General features: G+C 40.6%; 1 protein-coding gene across 3 annotated transcripts in view; it reads left to right on the forward strand.

The window, feature by feature from the left end:
- Positions 1-27983, forward strand: part of DOCK2 (dedicator of cytokinesis 2) — a 493769-nt gene that overhangs the window by 25872 nt on the left and 439914 nt on the right. For all 3 annotated transcript variants that reach the window (XM_038413725.2, XM_043491018.1, XM_043491017.1), the window contains exons 2-3: positions 9231-9314; positions 22231-22271. In XM_038413725.2, the coding sequence (XP_038269653.1) occupies positions 9231-9314; positions 22231-22271 (125 nt within the window). The remainder of the gene's footprint in view (positions 1-9230; positions 9315-22230; positions 22272-27983) is intronic.

The raw sequence follows: 27983 nt of genomic DNA on the forward strand, positions 1-27983 counted from the left end.
TAAAGGGAAATCTAGCCTTACCAATCAGAATTCTTTGAGCGGGTCAACAAACATGTGGACAAGGGTGATTCAGATTGCTTAAGAGCCTTGTGAAAAGCTAAGTAAGCAGTCATGGAATAAGAGGGAAGGTCCTCTCGTGGATCAGAGACTCGTTAAAGGACAGGAAACAAAGGGTAGGAATAAATGGTCAGTTTTCACAGTGGGGAGAGGTAAACAGCAGGGTTCCCCAGGAATCTGTATTGGTACAGTGCTGTTCAACATATTCATAATTGATCTGGAAAAGGGGGTAAACGGTGAGGTGGCCAAGTTTGCAGATGTTACAAAATTAGTCAAGGTAGTTAAGTCTAAAGCAGATTATGAAGAGTTACAAAGGGATCTCACAAATGTTGGTGAATGGGTAAGAAATATCAGATGAAATTCAATGTTGTTAAATGCAAATTAATGCACATTGGAAAACATAATCCCAACTATGCATACAAAATGATGGAGTCTAAATTAGATGTTTATCACTCAAGAAAAATCTTGGAGTAATCATGGGTTGTTCTCTGAAAGAATCTGTTCAATATGCTATGGCAGTCAAAAAAGCTAATGGAATGTTAGGAACTGTTAGGAAAGGAATAGATAATAAAACAGATAATATCGTAATGCCACTGTGCAAATTCATGGTATGCCCACACCTTGAATACTGCATGCAGATCTGGTCATCCCATCTCAAAAAATGATACGTTAGAATTGGAAAAGGTACAGAGAAGAGCGACAAAAATGATTAGAGGAATGGAACTGCTTCCATTTGAGGTGAGATTACAAAGACTGGGACTATTCAGCTTGGAAAAAAGACTAAAGGGGATGTGATAGATGTCTATAAAATCATGAATGGTGTGGAGACAGTGGATAAGGAAGTGTTATTCTTTCACGTAACACAAGAACCATGGTTCACTCAATGAAATTAATAGGTAGCAAATTTAAAACAAACGTAAGAAAGTACTACTTCACAGAACACACGGTCAACCTGTGGAACTCATTGGCAGATATTGTGAAGGTCAAAACTCTAATGGCATTGGAAAAAGAACTAGATAAGTTCATGAAGGATAGGTCCCTCAATGGTTATAAGCCAGGATGATCAGGGATGCAGTCAGTGGTTTTGCTGGTATTTTTTTCAAATATATGTGGTCTGCAGATAATTTATACTATGTAATAGATTATATATTTATGTGTATTTGGGCTTTAAACAGCCCTATATTAAGAATACAAAGTTTTTATAAACGCATCCAAGTAAGCAATCAAAATTCAACCAAGAAATCTGCTTTGTCTGTAAGTTTCCACTTACTCATTTAGAAAATGTTTAGCCTGCAAACCAAGCCACTTCCTCTGTCAGTTACTGTGCCTTTTCAACATAACTGGTGTTAAAGGAAGCAATTAACAGAAGGCAAAACCAGTTCACAACATGAATTGATGATTGTTGGTATCTATAATGTTTTGGCTTTCATTTAATACAAGGCAACCAGTAGTGGAGGAATGCATATTTCAAGTGAAAGGTGAAAGCTAAATTAATCTTGGCTAGGGCTCTGTGTTTGTCACGCAAGTCACGGATTCTGTGACTTTCCGCGACCTTGGTGACTTCTGTGTGGGGAGGTGGAGAGACAGTATGGCTGACCCCAGGGCTGCCCAAGCAGCGGGCTCTGGGGCAAGCTGCTCAGATGGCCTCAGGGACAGCCACACCAGCAGCTGCTGGAGCAACTCTGCAGACGGCCACTCCAGCAGCCCCGCAGCCAGCCACAGTGACTGCTGCTGGAGTGGTCCAAGGGCCAGCTGCACCAGCTGCTGCTCGTCCGGTTCCCAGGGGCTGGTGTGGATGCTGGCTCTGCCGCCCCATCAGCAGCCCTTTAGGGCAACTGCCCCCCCCAGAAGTGGCCCCTCTAGATCCCCCCCAGCAGAGGCCCCAGCAGTCCCCCAGCAGCAATCCCCTTAAGATTTAGTCACGGGCCCCTGAATTTTTGTGTGTATTGCCCCGTCACCTGTCCAAGACTTATACTATAAATACCCATGACTAAATAATATCCTTAATTTTGGCCCATAGGGACACTATTGGGGTGGGAAAAATCCTCAAATTTGATCAAGTGTGTGATTATTTTAAGTGTTGTGATGTTTTTGTCATAATATAGTATTTACTAAAAACTGTTTTGAAGTTTCTATAGAAAATCACTCCTAATAGGAGCATAACTTTAGTAACCCATTATTTAAAATTAAACCTTGGTTAGAGTGAGACCAGTTTCCTGCCCTGAAGAGTTTATAGGCATTTGTGCCCAGTATTAAAAATTCTGTTTTCAGGGGTCCATTCGGAAGTGCACAGCTTCTGTCTTCATGTGAGTTTCCTTCCACTTTTGGACTGGGTGGGTTTAAGCATATAATTTGATTTTTTTCTTCAACTTTTTTTAATCCACTCTAGGCAGTGGAATACATTGTCAGGACAAGGGCCTCCCATCAACACAATAGTAGTTATGGAAAGTCTTCAGCTGGTTCACTTTCAAGCTGTACTCATAGTTCTTTTATCTACACCCTAATTCTGCTCCTGCCGTCTGCCTTCTATCTTCACTTCTCATGGCTTTATATGGTATACAGTGGATGTGATGGATGAACAACACATCCCATATCAGAGCAGGATCACGATCCTAGATATGTATAATCAACTTTCTGGGGCACATACAGCAAGCAAAATTCTATAGGCTTTGGAATTGCTACATAACTGAGCTGACATGATAAATGGAATTGAATGTTGACAAACAAAATAAATTTCCCTTTGAGCAGAAGAAATAACTAAGGGAGAGAATAATGGAAATTGAGACAAGTTTTATAAGGAAGGTGGAAGTGATTGAATGACAATTTCTAAGTATTTACATAGAAGCAATTAATCTGAACAGTCAGTGATGTTTTTCACTTGATGTAATATGGTTTAATTTTCTTGTTTGACCCATACAATATAAAATTGTTTGTTCTTTATGTTGATATTGTAATACCTGAAAGGCATAGGGAAGGTGGATGAAATTTATATCCAGGTAACAGTGAGCTATGAGGGCAACAAAAGGACCCTGATCTATGCAAATCCATGAAATGTGTGTGTGACTGAAATGTATGGAGTCTTAAATTTCAGGTAAAAGTTATTTCAGGTTCAACATGTACAATTTGTATTCTGATGGAAACATGGCAATCATAAGAGAAATGTCTTTAGTAGCAGCTATATAAAAGCCTAATAAAAGGAAGGCAGCTTGGGTGAAAATGATCATGAAATAGTAAAAAGAAAAGGAGTACTTGTGGCACCTTAGAGACTAACAAATTTATTTGAGCATAAGCTTTCGTGCATCCGATGAAGTGAGCTGTAGCTCACGAAAGCTTATGCTCAAATAAATTTGTTAGTCTCTAAGGTGCCACAAGTACTCCTTTTTCTTTTTGTGAATACAGACTAACACGGCTGCTACTCTGAAACATGAAGTAGTAGAGTTCATGATTCTAAGGAATGGTAGGAGGGAGAACAGCAAAATAAAGACAATAGATTTCAAGAAGGCAGACGTTGGCAAACTCAGGGAGTTGGTAGGTAAGATCCCATCGGAAGCAAGTCTAAGGGGAAAAACAATTGGCAGTTTTTCAAAGAGACATTATTAAGGGAACAAGAGCAAACTATCCCACTGCATAAGAGAGATAGGAAGTAGGGCAAGAGACCACTCTGGCTTAACCAGGAGATCTTCGATGATCTAAAAACGGGAAAAAAAGTCCTACAAGAAGTGGATAAGAGGTCAAATTACAAACGATGAATATAAACAAATAACAAGTATGTAGGGACAAAATTAGAAAGGCCAAGGCACAAAACACGATCAAAATAGCTGGAGATATAAAGGGTAACAAGAAAACATTCTACAAATACATTAGGAGAAAGAGGAAGACCAAGGAAAGGGCAGGCCTGTTACTTAATGAGGGGAGGGAAACAATAACAGAAAATGTGGAAATGGCAGAGATGCTTAATGAAAATGAGCTAGCATCAGAGGCTAAACTAGAGAGAAAAAACAAGTTAAAAATTACTTGGACAAGTTAGATGTCTTCAGGTCACCAGGGCCTGATGAAATGCATCCTAGAATACTCAAGGAGCTGACTGAGGAGATATCTGAGTCATTAGCGATTATTTTCTAAAAGTCATGGAAGGTGGGAGAGATTCCAGAAGACTAGAAAAGGGCACACATAGTACCCATCTATATAAAGGGAAATAAGGACAATTTGGGGAATTACAGACCAGTCAGCTTAACTTCTGTACCTGGAGAGATAATGGAGCAAATAATTAATTAAGCAATCAATTTGCAAACATCTAGAAGATAACAAGGTGATAAGTAACAGTCAGCGTGGATTTGTCAAGAACTAATCTTGTCAAACCAACCTGATAACTTTCTTTGACAGGGTAACAAGCCTTGTGGATAGGGGAGAAGTGGTAGATGTGGTATACCTTGACTTTAGTAAAGCTTTTGACACTATCTTTCATAACCTTCTCATAAACAAATTTAAGGAAATACAACCTAGATGGAGCTACTGTAAGATGGGTGCAAAACTGGTTGGAAGACCATTCCCAGAGAGAAAAGGAGTACTTGTGGCACCTTAGAGCTGCTACTCTGAAACCTGTCATTATGCATTCCCAGAGAGTTATCAGTGGTTCACAGCCTTTCTGGAAGGGCATGAGTGGGGTCCCGCAGGGATCATTTCTGGGTCCGGTTCTGTTCAATATTTTTCATCAATGATTTAGATAATGGTATAGAGAGTAAACTTTTAAAGTTTGCAGATGATACCAAGCTGGGAGAGGTTGCAAGTGCTTTGGAGGATAGGTTTATAATTCATAATGATCTGTAAAAACGGTCTGAAGTAAAAAGGATGAAATTTAATAAGGACAAATGCAAAGTATTCCATTTAGGAAGGAACAATCAGTTGCACACAGACTAAATGGGAAATGGATGCCTAGGAAGGAGCACTGCAGAAAGGGGTCATAGTGGACCACAAGCTAAATGTGAGTCAACAGTGTAAGACTGTTGCCAAAAAAAGCAAACATCCTTTCTGGGATGTATTGGGAGGAGTGTTGTAAACAAGACATGAGAAGTAATTCTTCCGCTCTACTCTGTGCTGATTAGGCCTCAACTGGAGTATTGTCTCCAGTTCTGGGTGCCACATTTCAAGAAAGATGTGGATAAATTAGAGGAAGTCCCAGAGAAGAGCAACAAAAATTATTAAAGGTCTAGAAAATATGACCTATGAAGGAAGATTGAAAAAATTGGGTTTGTTTTGTCTGGAAAAGAGAAGACTGAGAGGAGACATAAGAGTTTTTAAGTACGTAAAAGGTTTTTACAAGGAGGAGGGAGGATATGACAAGAAGCAATGGGCTTAAATTGCAGCAAGGGAGGTTTAGGTTGGATATTGGGGAAAAACTTCCTAACTGTCGGGGTGGTTAAGCATTAGAAAAAAATTGCCTAGGGAGGTTGTGGAATCTCCATCACTGGAGATTAAGAGCAGGTTAGACAAACACTTGCCAGGGATGGTTTAGATAATACTTGGTCCTGCCATGAGTGCAGGGGACTGGACTAGATGACCTCTCAAGGTCTCTTCCAGTCCTGATTCTATGATTCTAATTGCTTTCAAGTTTTATGTTTAATTACAGACATGCAGAAAAGCCACATGAGAGACAATAGTTCTCCTTGAAAGACAAATTGCTTTATCACCTCCATAAAATGGTTACAGTAAAATAAAACATAAGACAAAATGACATGCATCGTCACAGGCCACTTCAGTGCACACTGAATTATATTGCTTTGCTCAGATACTCCTAACGAAAGCTTGCATGGTGGCGGTAGTGGGATTCGAGCAGTCGTAGCAAATCTTTAGTAGTTCTTAGTTCTGGAGTTGTTACTAAGCTTGTTATAGACACTTAAGTTGTATTGCTTGTGTAAGGTGGGCATGATGGATTTTTATACTCCTGTACTCTTTTTTTTTTTTCTTGCCATGATATACTTAGTATGTTTACAGAGTGGCTAGTGAAAATGACTTATAAACTTCCCATCACCACCACCCAAAATGTATGTGCAACACTGACTGCCCACTTACAGGTAGTAAGGTCTAGTGGTTAGGTGACACCTGTTCCATGGTATGTTCCTTTAACCCCTGGGACTTTTTAGGGTGGGTGAAGACCTAGAAGAAGGGAGAGCTAGGAGTTGGGAGAAGGAAGATGGCACTGGGGAACAATGAAAACTTTAAGTAGACAGCGTTCATCATACTATAAAAGGGTGTACTTGTCCTGTAGGGAAGTGAAAATCCAGGCTATTTCTTTAGGGCCAGGGGCCTTGTAGGGCTGATAAGGCAAGGCCCCTCTCCCAGCCAACTGGAAAAAGCACTGGGAAGAAGGCTATATATAGTCTGTGCCTTCCATCAGGATGGAGGGAGACGGGCAGGGGAAAGGACAATCTGTTATCCTCCCTCAGCCTAGGAAGGTAAGGGAAAGAACTACATGGAGAGCTGCAGGAAAGGTTCCTAAGGTAAGCTGCTGGAACTACTGAGAGCCCAGAAGGAGGTCAGTAAAAGCCCTGAACCTGAGGGGAGAGACTACAGACCAGGGAGACTTTTTTATATCAAGTTTATTTGGATTTAATAGATTACAACCCAAACAGGAGAATTCTGTCTTTACCTTTTCAGTGTATGGAGTTCTTATGGGGCCCTGAGAGAAGGAAACTCTGGCAGGACACTGCAGTTGGCCAGGAGGGGTGCTATAGGACAAGTATACCCTTTTATAGTATGATGAACTCTGTCTACATAAAGCTTAGAAATATAACGAACACATGTTTTGCTTACAAAATATTGTATCACTTCAAACAAATGTTAAATAACATAGTATTAAATACACAATACTATAAATCATTCTAAGAGAAAGTAGTCAGTCTTAAGCCATTTGGGGAAGGAAATTCAGTTTCATTTTTAGCTGGAAATATAGGGGAATACCACTTACAAATCAATGACACTAGATAAATCAAAAGTCAGCAAAAATGCCTTTAACTTTAAGAGTAAGGTAATGTGGCAAGTCACACAGATCTTGAAAGAATATGGTAGGACTATGGGATAAGCTTTTAGGGAGAGAAGTGTTTCAGGTGATGGAAGGGGACACTGAGAGGAATGGAAAGTTTTTTCAAAGAGTAATTTATTGGGTGCACCATACTGAAAGCAACCCATTAGCACTATCCCAGGGTTTATCACACTTCATTGCACTGCAACCCCCTTCTGACAACAAAAATTGCTACACTATCCCAGGAGAGCATGGGGGAGCTAAAGCCTGAGTCCCATTGGCCTGGGCGGGGGGCTGAAGTCCTAGCCCTAGGGCTTCAGTCACAGGTAGGGGGACCTGTAACCTGAGCCCTGCCACCCAGGGCTGGGACCCTCAGGGTTCGGGTTCATCCCCAGGTGGTGTGCTTGGGCTTTGGCCTGGGCCCAAGCAAGTCTAATGCCAGTCCTGGCGACCCCATTAAAACAGGGTCATGACCCACTTTGGGGTCCTGACCCACAGTTTGAGGACTGTTGCACTAGGCGATGAAAACATGAGCAAGGAAATCAAGAAAATATTAGAACAGAAGGCCAAATGAAAGGAAGAATTTGTACTACAGGAGATAAGAACTTTTAAAAGAATAAAATGGAATTTCTTTTTCAAAGGAATATGATGGACTGTATTCTGTGGTCAGCTACACGATTGAAACTTGATGGCCTTATCAGGGGCAAAGTTGATCTCAGCAATATATATTAAAGATACAGCTTATTTACTTGAACTGATGGTCCTGTAACAGTAGGCCACAGGTGCTTTTCTGCTGCATGAGTGCAAAGGGGAGCAAAATGGGACAGAAAGGCACTTACATGTGCTGAAGAGAAGCTGTGCCTCTGGACCATGCTCATTTCAACCAAAGACACTGCAAATTTGTGGGTTTGATGCACTCTGTGGGTTTTTTGGGGGAGAGGGAGGAGGAGAATAGGGATGTTCTGGGAGGAGAAGAGAATGGAACTAAAACAATGACCACTGAGTAATGTGTACTTCAGTGTAGATGAGAGACTCTGCAATAGATACCTGCATTATTGTATCAAAAGTAACTTCAAAGATTTCAGCCCTATGAACATTTAATATAGGATCTCTGTGGGATGTTTATTAATGAGCCGCATTCTCGGTATGTAGCATGTGCCTCTATGGTTCAGCCCACGGAGACTGCATACACAAAAAGCCTAACACTTACCCTGCCAGCCCACATCCTGTAGGCCTCAAAGATAATGAACAACTGTTTGAAAAAGCCTATTACAATGTTCTTGAAACCTGTTCCACTTCTCATCTTCTTTTCTGTGCTTTGAAACTGCATTTGAATTACCTGCTTTCGGTTAGCAAGATTGTTAGTATCTAGTATTTTTGTGGCAAATTCAAATGTCCTAAAAACAGTACAACTAGACTTTTTCTGCTTTCTCTGTATTAACCATGATTTTGCTTTAAGATTGAACTCTTTACCTTAGGAACATTTTTAGTTGGCAGAGTTAATAAAATCCAAGTCTGCGTGCAGTTTTTTCCATTGTTGGACATGAACTTCTATTGTGCATATATAATAGCTATTTAGACTTATGCATGCATAAGTGTTCAATGTGTGCATATATTTAGAGTGAATGTTGGGATCAGAGTAGGAACCCTAATGCATATGCAAAGTAAACTCTGGATAAAACCCTGACCTAAACCTTTCAATACATTGCATGTTTTGCTTTGACAGCTACATGTAAGGGAAAAATACAAGCCCTGATTCAGGAAACACTAAAGCACGTAATTAAAGTTAAGCATGTTCTTAAATGCTTGGCTGAATTTGGGCAGTAACCACCAAAGTATTACCGACAACATTATCTTTAAATTTTGATTGATGATGATCTTTTGAAAATGTATACACAATCCTCTTTTGACTACCAGCAATGCATGGCTTCTTTTTGCCTTTTTTTCAGGTAGTGTTTACGTTAGATAAGAAAAGAAGAAACTTGTTTGCTGAAATCATAGCCCATCATATAATTTATAACTTGTCTTGTTCTCCCTAATCTATTCATCGTTGAGCCAAAACCTTAACATCATACATAGCTTACTTTTCTATTTAATTGAAAAGTATGACTCGCTCTATTTGAATCATTGAATACTTTGTCCTTTAACTTTGCAGCCATATACAACTTTAAAGGTGCAGGAGAATCTCAGTTACCCCTGCAGATTGGTGATGTGGTCCATATATTGGAGTCCTGTGAAGGTAAGTCACTTGCGTTCAAAATATAGCATCTCTTTTTAATTACTTGCATTGAAAACTTACATTTATATCACATTACCTCATGTGCTTTCCACCATCAGCCAGTATTACATTAAGATATTCCTGGGAAAACGGGGCTAATTATTTCATTAATAAATACTTTTTAAATCTCCAAATTAAATTAAGCTGTTTCCTATCTGCTTATTTCAGTTGACCATTCAACTTGCAATAAAGCATCAGTCGCTCTCATTGAACTGTTGTCTTTATTTTATTGGTTTCAATAAATAGGATATACTAATGAAAGTCACCTGAAGCCTACCACATGATTATGAAGCCAGTTTATCACCTATGTGTGTGGGGGGTGGGCGGAAAGCCTGCTTAGCATGAAAGGATTTAGTGAATTTCAACTTCAGGTTTTTCATCTAATTGATGGTAAAGGAAAGGGGGTATTCAACTTATTTTCCCTTCCCCTACTTCCTTTGAACCTATGAGTATACTGATGAGATCTAAACAGATGTTAAGATGATCATAGAAATTGCTTTACATCTGGATCTATCTGTTCTACCAAGAAGCACATAATGTACTACAACTACAAAAACAACATTTAATATTGTAAGAGTTTCAAAACCAGGATAGGCCATGCTGCACTTGGTTAGTCTAAATTTGCCTTCTTTGGGTCAGAGTATATTCATCCTTGGACGTCTGTTGTCAGAAATGTTAGTGCATGTGGTTTCCATGCAAAACATTAAGGATGAAGGAATCCAGGTGGATAAAGAGTTGAGGTTGTTGTCAGCCCCTCTTATGTGCACTATGATTATCTGATGGAAGAATTACATGGGTTGTATGTGTTTGAGCTTAGTCTTATTTGGTAAATATATGCAATATTTAAGATGCTGAATGTTTTAAAACTCTCACTTAACACAAAGAACTTCTTTAATATGTAATATTTCACTCTTCTTGTATGTCAGAGCTGCCTTACAAGAAACACTTCAGAAATCAATACATCTCACTCCATTTACCTCAAGTGCCAAACACTGATTATTAGGATGCATTAAATAATGCTGACCAAAATTTAAAACTAATGGCGCATCATTAACATTGAATATGCTGCTCATCAAATTATTGGTGTATGTGGAGTCTACCTGATAAAGGGGTAGAAGTAAGACAGAACTAAGATGGGAAGAGGCAAAAAGGAATAAAATAATACTGGAACTTGCAGCAAACTTGTGATAAATGCATTGCTTATGCTATAGCTACATAAGGTTCCTGTTCAGGCTATGCTGGAGTCAAGCCAAATATTTTTGTTTTGACCCACACATTCATAGCCTTCCTGAGTTCTGCTCCATGAAACTGTCAAAGCCATTGAGATGTCATATTTTCACTATGCAAAACTGAGAATTATTTGGTTTGACCCTGAAGCTAAGCAAATCCACCTCACTTGAGCTTAAAGCTAAGTTCAGACTTGCCTGAAAGGTGTATTTATCTTATATGAAACAGGAGGGCCAGGGAGCAGTGGGAGAGTGCTAGATATATAAGCTCAAGGCTAATTAAGGCTTGGTTCCCTGTAAACTAGGGAAGGTGGCTGCAGGTTAATTGGAGCACCTGCAGTCAATTAAGGCCCTGTTAGGAACCTAATAAAACCTTGCCTGTGTCAGGCAGGCGGAGGAGGAGGAAGGACTGGAGCTTGGAGGTGTGTTGTTGAGAGATTTGGAAAACCTGAGAACTGGAGTAAGGGAGACTTCCCTCCCCCCCAGCATCTAAGGACCAAGGGTAACCCCACCTAAGGGGCATGAGGGTAAGAAACCCACAGGGGTTGAGAGGGGCTGGGACTCAGAGCGAGGAGCAAACCTAGACCTCCTCCCCCGCTTCCCTCCTCTACCACCTTCCCGGGCTAGTAGCGGGGCCCTCAGCACCCAAGAGCAGGGGTAAAGGGTAGCATCTTAGCTCCCCGCCAAGAAAAGCGCAGGAAACACCAGACAAAAATTGGCCATCTTGCCACACTTAGTAAAACATTTTGATGAATGTGGTCTGAGTGGAATTTTGGTGGCAATCCCAAGGACTGCAAGGTTGTTTTAAGATGAATATTTCACATGACTGTACCCTATTAGATATTTAAAACCTTTTAATGCCTTTGGCTTCTATTGGGTAAAATAAGTGTTAACTGTAAAACTTTAGATTGGATATGCTCTGTCCTAGAATCCATTGAGAGAAGGGGCTCTATTTGCTTACTTAGGCTTCATCTACACTGCATGCTTCTTTCAGTGGCATGTTGAGTATGCACTCAGGATAGCTCCACTAGTACTGGTTTAAAGTAGCAGGGTAGATGGTGAGGCATGAGTTAAGCAAGTAGAGTTGAGAGATGCTACAAGGATGTGGGTATGTAACTGAGTCAATACCCCACACAGCTTTCTGCTTTCCCAAGCTGAGACTTCCATCTACACTGCTATTTTTAGCTGTGCAATGTCCTGTGACTGGAGCCTTTCCCTGCCTGCCATGAGGGTTGAGGGGAGGAGTTTAGCTGTACTGGTGGAGATGATCAAGTGGTAGTCTGTAAGATGTCTCCTGAAACTCTCAGAAGAGAAGTGAGTAGCCATTTGCTGTGGTTCTCCTTTTGAGTGTATGCATACATTCATTGCAGGTGTGTATGTGCCCAATGCACTTGAGTTGAAAACTTTTGCCAGTAGTACCACTAGGTGGCATATGTACCCCCAGCTCTCCTTGTCTGCCATCTCCTCTCAGTGAAAGTTGGAGTTCTCTGTGGCTGTTTGCTTTGATTAGCCAGGGTATTCTGAAAATCTTTGCATGTATAGAACTAAAAAGCAGACTGACTTCTGTCTAGAAGTTCACTTGATGAAAGAGGAATGTGTCCTGCATTGAAACCAGATCCCAAACATGAGGTGACAAATTCTAAATCCATGAGGAATGTTCCTCCGGCCACCAGCAACTCAAAGCACAAGTCAGGTGAAAAACAATGCTTTTAATCTTCGCTATTGGCCTCCTTTGAAGCTTTCTGATGCTGACAAATGTTCAAAATCTCAGCCTTCACAGAAGACTTCCAATAAGTCCTCTAATACTGGTTTGAGGTATCATAAACATAAGTACTCACCAGCTCTGTCAGAGGATGCACCATGGACTCTGGCTCCTTCAGGCCCATCAAGTCTGGTGCCTTTAGTTAGTTAGTCACTAAGTCTGTAAACCTGAAGTCCAACCTAGTAACGATGGTGCTTTCCTGTCCCCAACCACTGGGTCACATGGCCTCATGCACATATGTAATTCAGCATACCAGGCTTCACCTTCACCGTTAACAGGCTTGGCTCCATTTTGTTTTTTCATTTGACTAGGCATCCTTTGGTCATTTGTGTACCTGAATGAGAATTTCAGTCTCTGAACTGGTGGCTGGACACTTGTAATATGTGCAAAGGGTTCTGGAGATAGAAATGGGACCCAACTAGAACTCTGGTTACAGATGTATCTACCAAAGGCTGGTGTTCATGCACAAGCTCTGGTCACCCAGGAGGTGTCTCTGCATATAGACGTGATGTTCTATGCTATCTGTTGGACCTGTGAAACATTTATGTCCTTCATCAGGAACTAGTTGGTGCAAGTCCTTACAGACAACACCACTGCCATGTTTTATCTCCACAGTTGTGCAGGAGGGTGTGGATATGTGCAAGAATGACTCCTCTATATCAGGAGGCTATCACTTTAGGAACATATGCATAAGAACAAAAGTTTCCTTGAGATAGTTCCCTCTTCTGGGAGTGAGGAATGCCACTGCAGAATCCCTTGGCTGGGATTTTGTGGACCACCACAAGCAGTCAATCAGAAAGGACATCCTCCTTTCTGAATTTGTTGTTCAAGTTGGTAGTGAACAAGTCTATTTTCAAGAACTTTTGCTCCAGCCTGAGTGGTTAAGGAACACAGATTGCAAATCATCTGCTATATGCATTTCCTCCAGTCCCTCTCATCCCAAAGGTACTCAGGAAGCTGAAAACAGACAAAGCAACGTTAATCTTAGTGGCACCAGTTTGGCCAAGATAGTACTGGTTCACAGGCCTACACCAGCTTTCAATCAGGCCAGCTAACTTCACTTGGAGTCAGGGATCTGCTATCTTGGAACTAGGGCTGGTCTCCACACTGCAACCTCCAGTCTCTTCATCTCACTGCATGGATAAGCTCTGGTTAAATGCTTGTGAAAAACTGCTCTAGAGATGTCCAAGATGTCTTCGTGAGCAAGAGGAAGGATTCTGTGAGAGCCATATCGACCGTTAAATGGAAGTGTGTGTCCATCTGGACAATCTCAGCATTTATCACCCCCAGCAACAGGACACTAGTCATTTTCTGGGTTACTTATTGCATTTGAAGGCATCTGGCCTTTCGGTTCTGAGAGTTCACCTGACTTCCATATCTGCAGTCCATCCGCCAGTTAGAAGGGTTTTCTGTTTTCTCTCACCCTCTGGTATCCAGATTTCTGAAAAAACCAGTCCATGTCTATTGTCCAGTATCTGATCAGGTACCATCATGGGATCTTAACCTAGTCTTTTAAAGGCAAATGGAGGGCCCTCTTTGAACCCCCTAGTGACATCACCATTGTAGCTCTGGAGGCAATAACTTCTGCAAGAAGAGCATATCAGCTACAAGTTCTGCTAACTGACAGTCCTTAAATTTCTCCCCCTATGAATGAGGACAAGGTTCTTTTCAGATGACACCCCAAGTTAATTGAAAATGGGGTATCATCTTTTCATCAGAACCAATCTATTCATCATCCAGGGTTTTCCCCAAAACTTCATGCTTCCAAATGAAGAAAGATTCACACCTTGGATGTTCACAGAACTTTGCTGTTGCACCTTGATCGCATGGTTGTTCAGTATGTATCCCAGGCTCTTTTATAGCCCATGCAGAGAGAGTCGAAGGACCAATTATAGAATCATAGAATATCAGGATTGGAAGGGACCTCAGGAGGTCATCTAGTCCAACCCTGTGCTCAAAGTAGGACCAATTCCCAACTAAATCATCCCAGCCAGGGCTTTGTCAAGCCTGACCTTAAAAACCTCAAAGGAAGAAGATTCCATCACCTCCCTAGATAACGCATTCCAGTGCTTCAGCACCCTCCTAGTGGAAAAAGTTTCTCCTAATAGCCAACCTAAATCTCCCCCACTGCAACTTGAGACCATTACTCCTTGTTCTGTTATCTGGTACCACTGAGAACAGTCTAGATCCATCCTCTTTGGAACCCCCTTTCAGGTAGTTGAAAGCAGCTATCAAACCCCCCATTCTTCTCTTCTGCAGACTAAGCAATCCCAGTTCCCTCAGCCTCTCCTCATAAGTCATGTGCTCCAGTCCCCTAATCATTTTTGTTGCCCTCCGCTGGACGCTTTCCAATTTTTTCACATTCTTCTTGTAGTGTGAGGCCCAAAACTAGACACAGTACTCCAGAGGAGGCCTCACTGATGTTGAATAGAGGGGAACGATTACATCCCTCGATCTGCGGGCAATTTCCCTATGTATACAGCCCAAAATGCTGTTAGCCTTCTTGTCAACAACGGCACATTGTTGACTCGAATCCATCTTCTCGTCCACTGTAACCCCAGGCCCTTTTCTGCAGAACTGCTGCCTAGCTGCTCGGTCCCTAGTCTGTAGCAGTGCATGGGATTCTTCCGTCCTAAGTGCAGGACTCTGCACTTGTCCTTGTTGAACCTCATCAGATTTCTTTTGGCCCAATCCTCTAATTTGTCTAGGTCCCTCTGTATCCTACCCCTGCCGTCCAGCGTATTTACCACTCCTCCCAGTTTAGTGTCATCTGAAAACTTGCTGAGGGTGCAGTCCACGCCATCCTCCAGATCATTAATGAAGATATTGAACAAAATCGGCCCCAGGACGACCCTTGGGGCACTCCGCTTGATACCAGCTGCCAACTAGACATTGAGCCCGACGATCCGGCCAGCTTTCTCTCCACCTTATAGTCCATTCATCCAGCCCATACTTTAACTTGCTGGCAAGAATGCTGTGGGAGACCATGTCAAAAGCTTTGCTAATGTCAAGGAATAACATGTCCACTGCTTTCTCCTCATCCACCGAGCAGTTATCTCATCATAGAAGGCAATTAGGTTAGTCAGGCATGACTTGCCCTTGGTGAATCCATGCTGACTGTTTCTGGTCACTTTCCTCTTCTTTAAGTGCTTCAGAATTGATTGCTTGAGGACCTGCTCCATGATTTTTCCAGGGACTGAGTTAAGGCTGACTGGCCTGTAGTTCCCCGGATCCTCCTCCTCCCTTTTTGTAAAGATGGACACTCTCACCAATCAGTTCAACATATCTCACTGGATCTCTGACAGTATCAAACTTGATTACAATCTTGCAAAAAATCTCTCCACCAGCAAAAAAACCCAACTTACCCCCCCCCCAGGGCTCGGTCCACTTCCTCTGTGTTGTTGAGAAATGTTCTGATAACAGATATCTGTAAAGCAGTAATGCCGTCATTTTTACATAACCATAGGCTTCTCAAACAGCCAAGCTTCGGCAAGTCAGCATTGCTGTCTCGGTTCAGATAATTCAAAATCCTATGATCTGTAATGGAATTGCTACAGCAGCAGAATGTATATGTGCACAATCACTTGAAGGAGAGAAATGGGTTATTTACTTACAGTAACTGTTCTCAGATGTGTTGTGTGCTCATACATTCCACAACCCTCCCACCTGCTCCAGTACTTTTGGACAATAACTTCACTGGAGGGAGATGAAACTGAAGTGGTGGACATGCCAATTTAATGGCTTAAACTCAATGTATGAGAAGAGTAAGGGTGCACATGCCACCTAATGATACTGCTGGCAAGAATCTGACCTTAGTGCTTTGGGGGCACACAACTGCAGTGAAACTATACATGTGCACAACACACCATTAAGAACAACAGTTACTGTAAGTGTTCTCCCCTGATTTCTTCATTATGTAGTTGGTAAGAGACCGGCTCCCACCCAAAACCACAGCTGTGGTGGTTACACTTGCATATAGACTGTTAAGGAAGAGAAGTATTCAGTGTTTTATAGTGCAAAGATTTAATAAACAAAACTGCTCCAGAGTATCTTGTGACAACATGGCTTGTGCGAAAGTGAACTCTTTGTGGCTCTACTACTCAGAATTCCCAGTCTATCCTGATTATAGTAGGTAACATTGGGTCTAGTTCTGCTGTCATTGAAACTAGAAGAAGCTGTAAATCCACAAGGTCCACAGGACCAAGCTACTAATGCATCCATAGTGAGAGGTTTCTGCCCCTTTTCCTAAAGCTGGCCTTAAATAGGAACTGGAAAGCATTGCTATTATAGTTCAGTGGTTTTTATTTTTTTTTCTTTTCCTTGTTTAGAATGACATCTTAGGACACACAAAATACAATTGAGGGGGAAGGCTTTGTTTGGCTGCTGTTCAGTTATGTAAGGAGTGTGCCTTATTACCAGAAGCCATAAATGTGAACGCTGTTTCACAAACCCATGAAGCACAAGGTTCCAACTTCTACAGCTGGAGTATAATGCAGACAAAACACAAATGAAATATGTTGAGGAATGAAAATGACATCAGACAATGCTGGGGAGAAGATCAATCTTGGAAAGCTAAAATAAACAGGTGGATTTTAATGAGGAATTTGAAGGAAATTGGTGGGGCTGTGGAGGAAGATTTAAGGTCATCTTGAAGTATGGCATGAAAACAAGGGGGAGGCAAAGGGAGTGCATGATTAGCAGCTGGGGCACATATATTTTCACTAGCAGAATGGACGGTGGCTCTTTTTAAAAAAGCACAGAAGTACTGATTCACAACCCCCCTAGAACCTGCAAAGCTTAACTATTGAGTGGGTTGGAAATTGAAGAGAGTGTGAACCTGATGGTTATTGCACTAACCTGGGATGTGTGAGACCCGGGTTCAAGTCTGGCAGGGTAGGAACTACAGCCTGCATCTTCCACATCCTAGGTGAGTGCCCTAAACTCTGGTCTATTGGCCATCCTGGGGCTGGAGGTCTCTATTTTGCACACACAAATTCCAGGGTTTCAGTTTTCTCTTAGTGCAGAATAGAAAGCTTCTTGCAATGAAACATTTTCTCAGGATGGGAAAACCATTTTCAGCACAGCTCTACTTGATTGTCCTTTCCCTGCCTGCTTAATTTGAACCAGGCACTGTAACTGTGGATGGTGGTTTGGGGGAGTCAGTGGGGAGAGAGAGGCATTTGTGATGGATAAAGCTGAGTGAATAATGGTGGTGGGGGTGGTTGTTTAAAATATAGTGAAACAAACAAAACCCAAATAGCCTTGGTTTATTTTGAACTGAAAGTGATTTCTTTGTTTTTTCTTATTTGAAATGAAAAACCAAACGCGTTCCAAATGTGTAAACAAACCAATTTGACATTGCCTTCCCCGACCCCAAAACACTTTTTTTTTCAGATGAAACTATTGACTGTATTAGGCCCAAATTAACATACAGTTTTGGTGCACCAAAAAAATATATTTTGCAGCAAATTTACTATTTGACCCCCCCCCTCCAAAAACCCAAACCCCCAAAACCACTAGCTCTAATGGTAGATCCACAAGCCTGCTCCAGTCTATGCCTCCCTACATGCCTCCTTGGAATGGATGTTTGATGCTATCCAAGCCCATCTAATTCTAATGGGCAGAGCTGAACCCTGCTCTGGTTGTACGGGGCAACAGGGTCTTGGGGAAGGATGTTGGTGTATGCACTACTAGTGCTTGGTATGGGCCCCATGTCTTGATTTGAGGGCAGCAATGTCATTCCTTCCCATCTTAAAGAGAGATCTCATGGCTCTAAAATGGAGTTGAGCAAGGGCTAGTCATGGGCCCACTGGGCAAGAAATGCATCCCTCAGAAGTGACTGGGTACATGACAAGTTTGCCAGAGCCAGTGGAGCATTTTCCCCCAAAGCAAGATCCTTTTAACTTTACAACAGTCAATTGATGTCCTACACAAGGTGGCCACTTTGGGCTTTAAACTCTACCATGTAAAACAAAATTTTCGAAAAGTGCAGTCAGAATTAGGGCCCTGACATGGCTGAACTTCTGGGTTAAGATGGGATGGGAGATTTTTCCTTCTGTTGCCACTTCACCCAGAACTACTGCTGGAGGAAGTAGCCAGCCCTTCTTATCTTGCCTTCCTTGCCAAGATTTGCTTCTGCCCACTCCCAGCCCTTCTAGCTGCTGAAGAACAACTTTGCATTGTTTCCACTAGGCATTGATCCTGGATGGCCTCTCTAGGCAGACTTTGGAGGTCTAAATGTGCTTCTCTTTTTCCCCAAAAGGGCATCAAAGCACTGGGGCATCAGATGTCTGATAGGCCCTGTCTCAGGGGAAGCTGAGGTAGCGTCCTAAACATCAGTGAGAATTTGGCCTCCTGCAAGAGATGCTTCCCTCAGCCTCCTCTCATTAGTTAAGACTAGAATGGACCCTTTCAAAAAAATTGGTGTGTGGGGGGGGTTTGAAAAATCCTCAGACACATCTGTTTTCTCACCCCCCCCCCACCCCATTTCCTTTCAATTAACCCTCTGCAGAGAGGTAGAAGGTTTCTTTGGGCTGTGCCAACCTCTTTTTTATTATTGTGGTGACTGAGATATGATAAGGAATTAGTTTACTTGAGGTTTTTCCTCCCTCTTTCCTGGCTTCTATTTATGAGTGTACAGCAAGGCTTTTTAAAAAAAACAAAACAAAAACCCAAACACATCTTTTTTTACAGTGACTTGCCTCATTAATAGTTTAGTCTAGGGTATGTTAATATTTGGGTCTTGCATTCTGTCTGCTGTACAAGGCCCTTTAGCAGAACCCAGGAAGTAGTGCAGCATAATGCTATTATGCTGAACAACAAAATAAAACAAAATTTCACAAAGGGTGGTTATCTGTCCGAATAAATTTTAAAACACTCAGCCCTTGAGTTGCTGTGAAATTTGTGGTCTTCTCAAAACAGTTGCTCAATGAGGGAAGTGGACTCTTTCGTATTGTGTAAGTGAGGAAGTTACTTATTCCAGAGGTTTTTTTGAAAGGTATATCCTACTGCAAATTGTAGCTGATAAGCAATAAAAGTGTGTGTGTGTGTGTGTGTGTGTGTGTGTGTAGAAACAGATTTGTTTACTCTTATATACATGCATCTGTAATGCAGACTTTGCCTAAATCGCATATACAAAAAAGCTGATGTAGAACCTGCATATGATGGTGTGCAGTCATGGCAACTGTGCGCACCAGTGATGAATAATGCATGAAATGGCGTTTTCTTGCACACTGTTGTAAATGGGCATGTAGATTATGTACAACTACTTTACTCAGTTTTAGATTTAGGGTGGGATATTCAGAACTGCTCAGTGTTGGTCTAATTCTGTTGCACTCAGTGGTAAAATGGTCATTGTGTACTATCAGATCAGAGTTACATCGGCAGTGAGCGCTTACAAAAATCCCTCTCTTGAACCTTTGTTTTAAAGATGGCAACTAAATTGAGCACTAGAATATTGCTGCTTCTAACTTTTTTTTATTTAGTAGCTTAGTTACAAGAGTAGGAGTGTAGCTGTTCACAACAGGAGTGCTTTGTGTGGAGATCTGCAAACCTTTCTGTAGTGGAGCATGTGAACTAGCAGCTAATATGCACAGGCCCTGACGTCTTCTGTGCTAGAAGTCAATAGCACCCCTTTGTGACCCCTACTCGTTATGTTCACAGGGTTGTAGGTTAATACGTCTTAATGCAATTCAAAACAAGAAATGAAGTATTTGTGGGGAATTTTTCATAGTGAGACCAATTTCTACTACATCTTAAGAAAAAGCGGCCAGGGAAATCATTTTGGCTTCATATCCTGGCTATTCACTGCTCTGTGAAATAGTTAAGACAGACAATTAGTAACGGGCTGTGGCTTGCTGTCTGATGTGCATAATAACCAGACAGAATCCCATGCATATTAGAGAGGCTCCATATGAGCGTACGGGCCTGTTTGTGTCAATGAAATAGCAGGATTGGGGCATGTTTGAACAAAGCTGCTTTCAAAGCTCAGTGGGTCCAATTTACCTCTGCCAGATATACTATGACTTGTATGCTTTTTGTTGAGAGTGGTGGGGTAGATCTTTGTTGTATATGTTTCAAATTGTATTGCAGCATAACATTTAAGTTTCAAATGACTTGCAAAGTCCCATCCCAACTTTATTTTGGTATAAATGGGGCACACCCTTTTTATTACAAGTGCAAGATGAAATTCTGCTTTTATTTATTATTTATTTATATTTCTGATGAAAAGAGAATGAGTCTCATGCTGACGAATTGAGTAAAACCTCCATGATAGTCCTGCATTTCTCAAAGTCCTCACTCTAGCTCTGTGTATTTGATGCTTCCTGTCAAATATCAGGCCTCGGAAGACCCTCTCTCTTTTTTTTTTTTTTTTAAGCAATGAGTGCACAGAAGACTTGCTTTTTGTACGTTTTTGGAGGTGATTGAATGTTTGAGAGCTGTGTAATTAATAGTCGGTTTAGAATGCGAAGATGTTACTATGCCTTGTATTGCCTCAGTACCTATCTCTATTGATTTCTGCTGTGTTGCTCTTGTAGTATGTTCGGCCATCCTGTTTTGCTTATTTCATTCAGCTGCATATCGGAAGTCTTCACAGTTGGTCCTTCTTGCAATAGCTACAAAATTTTGATGTTTAGCAGTGGGTGGGGCATACTTGTCAGTATCCAGTAACCAGTACCTGTCAGTATGCAGTAACCAGAAATTCATAGGTCACATCTTCATCTGAGTAATGACAGAGGTGAAGCAAATCAAATCTTGGGAATTGTGGTGACCTAGATTACCTGGTTTACTGGGAACATGCTAGACTAGATCCACAAGTCTGAAAACTTAATGGGTTGTTTTAAAAATAATTTGTTAGATGAGAGCAGAACATCTCTATGTACATAATACAAGTGGCTTTGAGTAAATGCGGATTAAAATTGTTATAAATAGCATTGCTATATGCATCAATACATGTAAAAGTTTAATAGAGCAGAAGGGATTAAAAAGAAGAAAGATAGCAGAGAAGAACAGAACAGAAACTACCAATCAAGAGAAACAATGCCAGTAGGAAGTAAGCTTAAGGACAAGTAGGGAGAAGGCATTAAAACCATGGTATGAGGGGAAAAATCTGACTAGTGTTACAGAACAAATAAATCCAGCTAGAGAAGCAGACTTGGAATGGACGTAAACGTGAACGCATGTTGTTTTGACTCCTTTTGGTTTAATTTTACTGGCTTGCGTTTGATATATTTAGCACTTCATATCTTTTTGTGTTGAGCTCAGAGTTGTGGTTTTCTATTATGTGCCTACATGTAAAGCCACGCTTGAGAAAATAACAGCTTTTATTCTTCTTGCTCAAAAGAAACTAAAACTCACTACAACTTTTTTTGAGTGTTGTCTTTTGCAGATATTTTTCTTGGGTCATAATTTGCAGTGCTTACATGAAGGGATCATGGGTGGAAATGGTATCATTAATGAAAAGATTAAGATCCACAAAGGGATCAGATTTGAAAGTTTTTTATGTTTAATTCCTACATACGGCATAAATTGGCCTTGATATGCTACACTTGGATATTTACACTCATTGAAAGGAATAAATGGGTTGGGACTACAGGATGTGTCCTATTCTGTAAACACAGGGTGAACAAATATTGATCCAAATACATACAAGGGTAGTTACTCTAATAGGTGCTTTCTGCCCCACACTTTGATTTTGTCTAAACACAAGAAATGGAGGGACTTACATTTTTAGATGTACTATATTTAATCTTTGAATGTACTTTGCTGTTAATTTCCAGTATTTATTATCGTTGTATGTAAAATAATAAACACATAATATGAATTTATTTTTGTGCAATTTATACAAGTATTCCATTGTACTGAATTCTGTTCTCTTCTTGATTTTCAGATTGGTACAAGGGATATCTAGTAAGACACAAAGGGTTCGAGGTAAGGTTGTACTTTACATGCTTTGTAAGATTTTATGCTAAAAAGAAACAATTTTGCTTCTTGGTGTTAGTTTATTTCAGAGCTGTCAAAGAATCAAATCCTGATCAGTTAGCTCAACCATCTCATTCTGTTTTAGTTCAGTGGGACTCTGCAAGGTGGGTAAGGTGAAAAGGATTTGACCTGAAACTTGTTCTTAAATATAAAGAGAAGAGAGGATGGTGTAAAACAGATCAAAGAGAAAAGAACTGCTGTGCTTCCAGGTCAAAAGCGCTGATGAAAATATGACCTGAAATACTTGATTAAAGTTAATTTATTGCAAAATTATAAAATATTGTAAGTGCTTTATCATTTGTTCCAAACATTCCGAAACCCAGGTTCAATATAAACTCCCATCAAGCTTCAAGTTATTGGCTAGGTATGACAGTGCAAGCCTTAAACTGTGGTTGTTTTGGTGGCTCACACATGTTTCTCAATGTGGATGCTTCAGAGTTGGTATCTGAGCTCCTCTGGGAGGTACTGTATTATAAACAGTTGGCTTGTAGTTACTGTGTTAACTTCAACTTTCATTGTGTTGTGAATTCAAACATAACCTTGCAGGAAGTCATAACTGAAATGTGTTAACTTGTCGTTTGACCTACTCAAGAACCTGAGTTCAGTAAAAGATACCTAGAGGTTTACTTGATTTGTATTGAATTTCTCAAAGAGATGGAAAAGTTTATTTGGGGGTTTGAGTGGAGGATGAGAGAGAGAGAGATTATAAATATTTTTAATAAGTCCTCTATTCAGATAAAACACCGTGCAGACTACTAGGGAGCAGTAGTCAATATTACAAAAGAGATGCAATATTTGTAAATATGATCAGCACTACCTGCAGATGTACGAAAGTCTTGGAACAGAGCTATCACAGAAAATGAATATATCCAAGGAGGACATTCCTAGTGTCAGTAAAGTGATGTTTGGGTCATTTAATATAAATGCCTAACCAAAATCCATGGAGGACCTTCTTAACAGGGTCTAATTCTTGTCCTATTTTCACTGTTCTGAATAGCCTGATCATCATGTTCTTAAGTTTCAAAACTACAGTCCCTAGGAGGGGCATGTTTCAGTCACTGGAAAATAATTATGCTGTTAATACTTTCTGTGGAAACAGGTGCACACTAAAATGGCAAAAACTATTATAAAGGAAATCCATAATCTTGTTAGTCTGGGGAAAAATCCTGTATAGCCACTCACAGGAGGATGCTTAGGATCAGGGGATACTTTTAAAAAGTATGGAAGACACCTTAGCCCACCTGCCCCTGAACAGATTGAGCCATGGACATAAGATTCAGCATTGAGCTTGCAGTTTCAGTCAATAGGCCATCTTGATTGGGTGTTACTATGAAGTACGCGTTTAGTCTATCATCTGTTACTTTCCTTCATCTACCAGTTAAGTTTTTTTAGTATTTGCCTTTGCTTCCCAGTGCACCCACTTTTGGTCTAAATCTCACTTCATGTATCCTGAGTATGCAACTGGTTTAGCACACTTCCTTGTGACTTCTGGTCAAGGTAGTCTGTGGGCAATAATTTTAGCTATTCTCAGGCAGGGGGGATCCATCACCTACAATAAACTCAAACTTGAGCAGCATATATCTCTACCCTTGTTTCTTCAAATTTGCTGAGAACATTTTGCCCTGTGTGCAGATTAGTATATGTGAATGACTTAAACGTGTCTGCTGCTTGACTCCGCCAGAACTGGAACAGATTTGCATCTTTATTACCATCTATTTACTTATGGCTCTGTGATCTGTTTACATAGACATAATTACAACTTTAATGTTCTTAGATTAAGCATCTTGTACATTGTTTTACAAATACCTAAAGAAAGAATCTTAAGCTGAGAAATGAATTACTCAGTTGGCAGGCGAGATCCAAGTTAAAGGTATTGTATAAAACTTACCAGAGTCCTATAGGTTTGATTTTCTTTTATTAAAGTTCTTGTGGTGCCATGTTTTAAGCAAGTGAGTGTCAGAGACTCTAAGGTCAGCAGGGACCATTGTGATCATCTGGTCTGACCTCCTGCACATCGCAGGCCACAGAACCTCACCCACTCACTCCTGTAGTAGACCCCTACCCTCTGGCTGAATCACTGAAGTCCTGTATCAGTTACCGGTATCAGTGCAAATTCTGTTTTCTTTATAAATATGTAGAATCTATTTATTCACATTCCTTGTGGTACTATCTAAGCACTAAAAATAATGATGCGAATAGAAGTGTAGGGCACCTGACTTCCCTGGTTCCATTCCTAGCTGTTACAGGTATCATGGCAGGCCCTCCAATGCTCAGGTACTGTATCAAGAGCAGGAGGTGATGCCTGCTGGTGCAATAGCAGCACCACAGCAGAATCTTCATGAAGAGAATAGGCTGCTACCTGCAAGTGTGTTGTCTGGATCAAGGTGAGGAAGCATAGTTAGTCCTCTTTCTCCCCATCCCCACACCCCCCTGACATTTTGAGCTGCTCCCTTTTTTGAAGCTTCTCCTGCCCCAGGAGTTGCTGTTGCAATTAGTCCTTCACTCTGATAATGATTTAACAGATTAAAGTGAACCTGAAAATCCTGCTTTTAAAACATAGACCAGAACTAGTCACTTACTCATCCTTACCCTTTTTGAAATTCGGGTCAGTGAAAATTTTCATCCAGCTGCACTTGAACTATTTTGCCTAAAATACTCTGAATTTGGCCAGTAATGTTTCTTAAACATTTTGCAAGGTTTGTTTGCTCTCTCCATTCTTTGTACCCAAACAGATTCTCTTGTGTTGAGCATTAAACCCCAAAGGAATTATATATGGCTGTCTTTTTCTTCCAAATGTTGTATAACTAATTCACCAAAATGTGCATATTAAAATTAATATTCATTAAGTTGGGGGGATATTGAACAGTATATTACACACTGCCACAGACTTGCTATCTGATGTGGGGGCAGTTTGTCATAAGATATGTGTAGAGGTGCCTAACTGAGCTTGCATGAGCAAACTTAATGCTAGCACTTCCTAATATTTGAAACTGAGACCTCAACTTTCTTGAATGTAGATTTTTGTATGTAACCTATTTTGTAAATTCAGAGACCTGCAAAGTTAAGTGCGCTGGAGACTCCTCTATGTAGTATCATGAGAACTTCCCAATGAAACAAAAGGACCAAGAAACACTGATGAATGTATTCATCCTCCACCACCTTCAAAAAAGAGGTTAATTATCAGGATGTACCCTGCAGAAAAAGCACCAGATGAGACTCCATTACTTGACGTGTGTAGTACGAAAATCAGGCAGGTAACAACTTCAGTTTCCAGCTTGAGCCAATCACTGGGCAAGAGAGCTGTGATACAAAAAGCCAGCACATCATCTGTGACTGACACATCAAATATATTCCAGAGGTTTAAAACATTTTTAGTAAATCTCCAAGATGAAATCTAGAGCGAGAGCCATTTGAAATTTAAACAGTGTTCCCAGGAAAGTCTGAAAGGCTTAACCTCTGGAATATATTCGGCTACATTTGATGTCAGTCAAAGATGAAGTGCGGGCTATAATCCCTTAAAGTTCAAAGAAATCCTAGCACCGTTGCCATATCTGGGCACATCAGCAGCTTTGTTTCCTTGAAAGACTAAACTGAGAGAGTCAAAGGTTCCTTGAGGATATGTATCGCATGAACTAACCTTGCCGGCTCAGCAGTTGTCTGCAGAGATCAATTAGTGATAACATCAAATCTGTTTTTTGAGAAAAATCCCTTGTTACAGCATGTGCCTGGCATCTTGCTAGGCATTACTGATATCTCAGTTGTTTGTGGGCACATCTGGTTGTGGGTGTAGAAGGCATATGGTCAGATTAAATGGCTTCCTTTATCCACAAAGTGTAAGGAAGGGAAGCTCTTTTGGTTTCTTTCAAGTTTCAGAGTAGCAGCTGTGTTAGTCTGTATTCGCAAAAAGAAAAGGAGTACTTGTGGCACCTTGGAGACTAACAAATTTATTTGAGCATAAGCTTTCGTGAGCTACATCCAACGAAGTGAGCTGTAGCTCATGAAAGCTTATGCTCAAATAAACTTGTTACTGTCTAAGGTTTCATTCAAGAAACCCTTCACATCCCTCACGGCCCTAGCCCCCCATTGTGAGTTTGACATTTTGTAAGGTGGTAGGGACCAACTACTTGTCACAAAAGCCATTTATTGGGCAGAGGTAACTGGGTCCACTAGGAATATGAAGATGTTACTGTGCCTTGTATTGCCTCAGTACCTATCTCTATTGATTTCTGCTGTGTTGCTCTTGTAGTATGTTCGGCCATCCTGTTTTGCTTATTTCATTCAGCTGCATATCGGAAGTCTTCACAGTTGGTCCTTCTTGCAATAGCTACAAAATTTTGATGTTTAGCAGTGGGTGGGGCATACTTGTCAGTAACCAGTACCTGTCAGTATGCAGTAACCAGAAATTCATAGGTCACATCTTCATCTGAGTAATGACAGAGGTGAAGCAAATCAAATCTTGGGAATTGTGGTGACCTAGATTACCTGGTTTACTGGGAACATGCTAGACTAGATCCACAAGTCTGAAAACTTAATGGGTTGTTTTAAAAATAATTTGTTAGATGAGAGCAGAACATCTCTATGTACATAATACAAGTGGCTTTGAGTAAATGCGGATTAAAATTGTTATAAATAGCATTGCTATATGCATCAATACATGTAAAAGTTTAATAGAGCAGAAGGGATTAAAAAGAAGAAAGATAGCAGAGAAGAACAGAACAGAAACTACCAATCAAGAGAAACAATGCCAGTAGGAAGTAAGCTTAAGGACAAGTAGGGAGAAGGCATTAAAACCATGGTATGAGGGGAAAAATCTGACTAGTGTTACAGAACAAATAAATCCAGCTAGAGAAGCAGACTTGGAATGGACGTAAACGTGAACGCATGTTGTTTTGACTCCTTTTGGTTTAATTTTACTGGCTTGCGTTTGATATATTTAGCACTTCATATCTTTTTGTGTTGAGCTCAGAGTTGTGGTTTTCTATTATATGTGCCTACATGTAAAGCCACGCTTGAGAAAATAACAGCTTTTATTCTTCTTGCTCAAAAGAAACTAAAACTCACTACAACTTTTTTTGAGTGTTGTCTTTTGCAGATATTTTTCTTAGGTCATAATTTGCAGTGCTTACGTGAAGGGATCATGGGTGGAAATGGTATCATTAATGAAAAGATTAAGATCCACAAAGGGATCAGATTTGAAAGTTTTTTATGTTTAATTCCTACATACGGCATAAATGGGCCTTGATATGCTACACTTGGATATTTACACTCATTGAAAGGAATAAATGGGTTGGGACTACAGGATGTGTCCTATTCTGTAAACACAGGGTGAACAAATATTGATCCAAATACATACAAGGGTAGTTACTCTAATAGGTGCTTTCTGCCCCACACTTTGATTTTGTCTAAACACAAGAAATGGAGGGACTTACATTTTTAGATGTACTATATCTAATCTTTGAATGTGCCTTGCTGTTAATTTCCAGTATTTATTGTCGTTACATGTAAAATAATAAACACATAATATGAATTTATTTTTGTGCAATTTATACAAGTATTCCATTGTACTGAGTTCTGTTCAACACACTCTACCAGTTCTTTCAGCTGTTTCCCTCAGCCCACTAACATTATTGATCTTGCCCAGATTATGTACATAGATGAATT

The sequence above is a fragment of the Dermochelys coriacea genome, chromosome 8 (assembly GCF_009764565.3).
Source record: "Dermochelys coriacea isolate rDerCor1 chromosome 8, rDerCor1.pri.v4, whole genome shotgun sequence".
Lineage (NCBI taxonomy): Eukaryota > Metazoa > Chordata > Testudines > Dermochelyidae > Dermochelys > Dermochelys coriacea.